General features: G+C 29.5%; 1 protein-coding gene across 1 annotated transcript; it reads right to left on the bottom strand.

Annotated features, from left to right (window-relative positions):
* Positions 1-234: 234 nt before the first annotated feature.
* On the bottom strand, positions 235-6,612 carry LOC105202971 (protein hunchback). The gene is made up of 3 exons (XM_011171668.3): positions 6,279-6,612; positions 2,365-2,678; positions 235-2,174 (listed from the first exon to the last, which is right to left on the bottom strand). The coding sequence occupies exons 2-3, from the start codon at positions 2,490-2,492 to the stop codon at positions 491-493; spliced, it is 1,812 nt and encodes a 603-aa protein (XP_011169970.2). The 5' UTR covers positions 2,493-2,678; positions 6,279-6,612; the 3' UTR covers positions 235-490.
* Positions 6,613-6,929: the final 317 nt, after the last annotated feature.

Raw genomic sequence — 6,929 nt, 5'->3', positions numbered from 1 at the left:
AGAATAATTTTATAACTTTCTTAGATTGTACACGAATTAAAATATTTTTCAGAAATACTCGGAAAAAATTCCGAAAGTCTATGTCTTTTCTCAAAATTTTTCATATATGTTAATTATGTAATAAAGATTTTTAAAATTTTTTGTTGTATAATTTCTGACAAAAAATATTTTTCATAATAATAAAATGTAAAAGAGTTAAATTTTTTAGAAATTATAAAAAGTAAAATTTTTTAGAAATTATGAAAAGTGAAACCTCAGAATATTTCAAAATTTACATCTATGCAAAATTCCAAGAAAAACTGTAGACTTTGTGAGTATTTCTGAAAAATGTTTCAATTTGTACAAAAATTATGAGAAAAATTTTCACCAGGTTTGTTTTGCTTTTGGTTTATTTTCTTCAACGGAAAGAATGTGTGTCACTCATGACGCAAATAATTTTTTCTATCCAATTGAAGCATCATGCGACTAGGCATTTTTACTTTCTACTAACTTAATGTTTTGATCGATCTATATGCAGAAAAAAGGATAGTTTATTAGTGCATTGGTCACCGCATATATTGCATGTATAAGGATCATCAAAGCTGTGACAACCCATATGCGCGGCGTACATAATTACATTGCCGAATACGATCTCGCAGTAGTGACAAGTGAGCACGGTGTCGCATAATTCACCAATGGCTTCGTCTTTGATGTCCTTGACCTTCTGTTTTACTTGGCGAAAATCGGTGGGTTTATTTTCCTGAGTCGGAGACTCGGAAGACGCACTTTTGTTTTGCTTTGGCTTTTGGTCCGTGTTTTCTATTATTGCGCGACGTTCTAATTTTTTTGCTTTTCCTTTACGCTTGCTGGTGCCAGTAATGCCAGTTTTTATTGCGTTCGTATCTGTTAATGAAATCGTCTGAAACTGAAGCTGATTTTCTCCGATCACCTCGGTCATGCGGAGATCCAACGGTACGTCTGTAGATTTGGTTTTTGCCGTCACAAATGTTGAGGGTTCTCTAGTAACTTTCATGCTATCTGAATAAGTGTAAAGCTCGATGTTACTAGTTGCGTCAAAGTTGAGTTGAGTTACAGGCAGATTTTGAACAAATATTTCCGGCTTTTTGTTCTCAACATTTGTATACTCCATTAATAATGACGGATCGGACTGTGCGTTTCTATCCGTTTTCCGTATATTTTCGCAAAATGTTGCGTTTTCGCGAAATAAAATGTGATTCGACAAATTAAACGCGGCGACCAAATCGCTGTAGGGCAATGTGCAATTCGCAACAGATTGGTTCAGATTCTTATTTGTGTTATTATGATTTATCCAATGATTTATCCCCTCCTTTGTTCCATTTATCGCGGTTATAGTTAAGTAATGGGGAACCGATGAATAAAACGAAGAGGAGAATAGAGAAGGAGTTGTTGAATCGAGTTGATGATCGCCGCCGTCGTTTGTATCGTTCGCTTTGATAGTGTTCTTTACTTCCTTCTGTTGTTTTAAAATAGATGCTGGTTTTCGCTTGGGCCCGCGTTTCGTACCATATACATCGATGATGGAGAGTGGATTCGGCGAGCCATCAGCATTCAGCACCATCGCTGGCCGATGCTCCTTATTTCGCAGGTGTTTCTTTAGCGCGTTGCAGAATTTGCTCCTGTACGCACAGTCCGCGCATCTGTATGGATAGATGTTCGAGTGTTTCTTTAAGTGGCTGGTTAGCATCGATTTGCTTACGCAAGCGTACAAACATATTTTGCACTTAAAGGGTTTGGAACCGTCATGAACGCTAAGCCAATGATGATTCATATGATGCTTGTACTTGGTGACGAAAGAGCACTCGGAGCATGTAAAACCTTTGATGTGGCAGCGCAAATGCTCCCAATATTCCATCTTTGTGCTAGCTACGAAATTGCACTGTTTGCAATTTTTAGCCTCTCGTAAATTTTTATTATCTCGTTTGCTTACGTTGCTTTGCGGATTGCTCATGTAGGATACGTGAAGAGAAGATGATTCGTCGGTTTCCTCTGTCTCGCGTTTCACGTACTCCGCCGTTAGTGTAAGAGGAGAGTAATCATTACTCTTTTGATTCAAGAAAGATTTAACAACTGATAAACGCGCAAGAGTAGTTTTAAATTCAGAATTGTTGTACTTTGGCGTGCAAAGACTAATTAGATGTTCGGTGAATTCCGATCTAAAAATATAATTAATTTAATAAATATTTGTTTCAAATTTTTTACTCATCTAAATTTATTACGGACATGCTACTAAAATTTACATTTAACATCACTGATATTGATCAATTTGAATAAAACGTACAAGTTTGATAGAAAATGTTTCTGTGTTTAGAATGAAATGATTAAAAGATTAATCGCAAAGCGTACCTGTTTGATGTAGTGAATACACATAATGGACACTGCATAATGTCTCGCATGGGACTGATACTGTCGTTCGATAATAGATTAATATTTGACATGGTGCTCAACGATCGATCCGCTTGATACTCGTTCATGATATTCGACTCACGTAAATTTCTCAGATAAATACAAGTTTTTATGGATAGATTGTACTTGGTTGCATTCGGCAGACGAGTGACAAATTTCGACTTTTGTCGAGAAAAATAATCGTTCACTTGTCAGTGCAATGAGTTGTGATGTAGTAATCGCAAGGAACTGTTCTTGGCTTCCAATTGTTTTTTCTGTAAAAATATGATATCGTTCAAGTACCTTTTTATTATAAAAAGACTAATGTTAAGGGATAAGTGTCAAAGAATTTGGTGCGCGCGCGCGCGCGTGTGTGTGTGTATGTGTGTAACAAATAATTTGACTAACAAAATGATTAATGTATCTGGGTTGTAGAACACTAAAGAATTTGTCTAATAATTAATTTGTCCTTCTCATGTTTCCTCAAACATATAAAAAGTCTTATAACTTAAAAATATATTTTAGTAAACGATGAATGAATATGTTTTAAAATATACATTTGTAGATACGTAGATGGAGAATGTAATCTAGTCTTTGAAAATACATCTAATGTGTTAAAAGAAAAATCTCAACACCAATCTCGCGAGTATGTGCAAACACACTCACACATCATATAATTGCAGAAAGATATGCAAGGGATCTAGATAGTAGCGAATTAGAAAAAATATTTAAATATAAACTTTAGTTTTTACTTACAATTATAAAAAAATTTTGAAATTATTTTATGCCATGCGTACATAAATTTACCTATTATAATAGTTTTCAGTAAATAAAATTTAAAATTATTGTCTATTATATACAGTATTATTATTTAATCTCAACACATATACTTTGTTTTTACGTTCTATATTCGACAATAGTCATGTAATTAAAAATATTTAAATACAAATATAATGAACCGAGACTTTATTGAAAAAGCTTATGCAATTACTCATCATGATTTTCATCACTCATCATAGACAACCATGTTTTTTGACTAGTTTTTTCTGATATGTCACTGTTTCTCGATAATGATCCATTATTGTTGAGTCCATGCATAAAAAGTTTGTACTTTCTTTTCCTATTTCGTTAGAAATCTTTGAAATATAAAATCGAAGAAATTAAAAACTTATAGAGTAACAACCAAAGAGTTTATAATTTCTTGGATGACAACATACTCTACTAGACAATTGAAACTATTTAAATTTTCGTATTTAAATTTTCATATTCAAATTTATGTACGCATGATATAAATTGATAAATATACAATTGTAAAATAAAAAAAATTATAATAAAAAATTACAAATAAAAGTTAATTACAATCGACGCAGAAATCATTAAATAATTTAAGAAATGAACACAAACTAAAAAACTAAAAATAATAAAACAAAAATAGGAGTACAAAATTGCAAGTAAAAGTATATATATATATAATACATATAGTATACAATGCGTGCGCGTGTTTTTATATGTGCAAAAAATATATATATAAAACAAAAATTACTTGGTCTATAATAGTTTTTAATAAAGTAAAATTAAGACAAGTATTTGTGTCGATATAAATTGATAAACATTTTTTGAAATATTTGATTCAATGAATAAGAAATATTAAATTTTCTATAATTTTTTGCTTTGATATTACAAATTTTGAGTGAATAGCATTATTATCTAACAAAAGTTGAATCGACGTAGTTTCTAAATTCCAAGTAAGATATACGCTAAGATCACAACAATAATAACAGAGAAACATACGGTAAAGGACGATTCGTATGTACCAGAAAAAAATTTCAATCAGTAGACATTACGGGATGGAATTGATTATATGCGACAAGATACGATAAAGAAAAATCGTTTAAAAGTTAGGTATTATAAATCTATCGTGACATTTTTTGCGAGCGAAAAATATTGATAAATTAATCATATGTATAAAGCTATAAAATTATACTTTATTTTAAGTAGACTATTTCAAATATGAATTAAAAAATAAAATAAAATAAAAGTTTAATAAAAAAAATGTTGTATAAAATGTTGCATAACATGGAAGTAGAAAAAGATTGGTTAATAAAAAATAAAAAAGGATGAAAGAAAAGGTCAATTGGAGTTAAATATCGAAAATATTAAAAAATGCACAAATTTTGTACATACGTGGGGCTTTTAATATCATATCATTTTAATTGTCGTTTATATAAAGATAGGCGGTAACAAAATCTGTTGGAAACAATTTAAAACAGACATCTTTACAGGTTTTTATTAAACAAATAATAAATAATTAAAAAAATTATTTATTACTTGTTTCCGCCATTCTTTGCCAATAGCATGTTAAATAGCGATAAAAAAGAAAATAATGTCAAAATAAAATTAAAATGTTTCATGCACATATGTGATTGTTCGAAAAACTTTTGACAAGTTTGTATGGCATATAATTAAATTTGCAATTTGATTAAAATTAATTTTTTTATATATATTAACAATAAAACTTGTTTTAATACATTTAAAAATCTTTAATCTAAAAAAAAATACAAACATTTACACGCGTGCAAATGTGCATGCGCAATAAAGAAAATAAATAATAAATTGTCAACTTTCACATATATAATTTCTAGTAGACGATATAAGAAACAATAAAATAATAATATTAAATAAATTCGAAATCCTCTCTTCTTCTAAATTTAAACAGCGTGTTTTACCTTTTTAACGGTTTGTTTGGGCATGTATAAAAAAATATGTGTCTCTCTCTCTTATTTTGACATAGATTACAACGTATTCGAAGCTTATCAAAATCAGAATACAATGCTTTGTTTGGTTTATTTGTAATTCAGCACCTACTTTCATTTCGCAGTTATATTGTAGCTCTTTCTAACAATTTATTTTTACAAAATATACGATTTTGTTACAAAATGCTGTGTGTCTTTTAAACATACAGCAATTTTTTAAATTTATTTTTGAATTGGCCATTGGTCATATTACAACTTCTATCTTTCTTTGATTTAATATGCAATGTTGTCACATTGCATATTAATCACATTGCATATTATTATTGCATAATAATATGCAAAAAAGAAATGAGAGAACAAATAGAGAAAGCATGAGGGAGGAATAAATAAGATTTTTTAACCCTCTCTCACAAATAATATTAGGTATCTATTTCTTAATTATTAATATCGAAATGATAAATATTTAACAAAAGTCGACAAGCAATATATTATGTAGAAAAATATTGTAGTTGATACTAAAATAGTTATAAATTTTTTTTATAACTTGTACTTTTAAAGTATATATTACATTCTTCTTTAGAGTTTTGACAAAATAATTAATTATTATCAAATTGATAAAATATTAAATTTTTCTCTTTAAGTCCCTTTAAATTCTTTTGATTATTTATGAGATTATTAAAAGTTGATAATCATTAATACTTTTCATTGTATGCAAACTAAACAACAGTTTCAACGTTCAAGGATCAAAACAGCGTATTTGGAAGAAAGTATAAATCATGAAAAAAAAAAATTTTAATCGCAGTCAAGTTACAAACACAGCCTTGAAAACGAAATTCCTTATTTTTGTTTTTATAGATAGTCATTTCAAATTTGTGTGCAAATACCGTTTTCTTTTCTCTTAAATTATTCAATATTTATTTTCGCAAAGGTAGATTTAGAATAATATTTTATAAATTTTATAATTAATCTAACAAATTGATCGCATGCGATTGGAAGTTAATCGATTAGCTTAAATACGATTTGAAAGATAATTGAATATTATATATATAAGTAGAAAATTCTACTTTTTATAAATTATTAAGTATAATAATAAATATTAAGTATAATAATAAATCCTCGAACCTGATGTATATTTCAGTTGTCTTCTGCTTTTAATTAATAATTTTCTTTGATGAGAGGGCATTTAAGAGTGCGGAACACTTAAATAAGATGTACGAAAGAATCACTGAGCATTCAGCTACACATGTTATCACGCATTATCCTTATGTAAATATACATTAATATGAATATGAGTATTAACTATCTGTAAGAATCGACAAGCGAGCTCGATACAAACTAAGAAACACATTTCAAGTCCCAAAATGAAGTAGGCGCTTCATGGGGTAGTGTCACTTTCCCTCTCTCGTCCATCTGTCCAATCACGACTATCGTCCGAATAATAGATGATTTGGCGCGCGCACGCGTGCACGCGCAGGCACACAACGCATACACATGAAAACGCTGTTTTTTTTCTTTCACTTCTTCACTCTCTTTCTTTTTCTTTGAATTGAAACTGAAGGCTACCGAACGTAGTTTTTGATAAAAAAATTACACTATCTACTGTTTAAATTATATTCGGTAACCATTTTTAAAATTACTGATAGCAATACGCTAACCATGTAGTTAAACTTTTCGAGGACTCTTAAATGAATACGTTTCCTATATGATTTACCGTTTATTCTTTTGTTTTGCAGTAAATGTTAGTTTTACATTGTGAAACGAAGAATTTCATGG

Source organism: Solenopsis invicta, chromosome 12 (genome assembly GCF_016802725.1).
Source record: "Solenopsis invicta isolate M01_SB chromosome 12, UNIL_Sinv_3.0, whole genome shotgun sequence".
In the NCBI taxonomy this organism is placed as follows: Eukaryota; Metazoa; Arthropoda; class Insecta; order Hymenoptera; family Formicidae; genus Solenopsis; species Solenopsis invicta.
The sequence above is the reverse complement of the archived record's forward strand: the minus strand, read 5'-3'. Positions and strand labels throughout refer to the sequence as shown.

What these genes read in the sequence shown, in the direction of transcription:
- LOC105202971 (XM_011171668.3), bottom strand. Translation starts at nt 2,492, where the DNA reads ATGAACGAGTATCAAGCGGATCGATCGTTGAGCACCATGTCAAATATT. An exon ending in GTATTCACTACATCAAACAG is followed by an intron (nt 2,175 to 2,364) that starts GTACGCTTTGCG and finishes TTATATTTTTAG; the next exon opens with ATCGGAATTCACCGAACATC.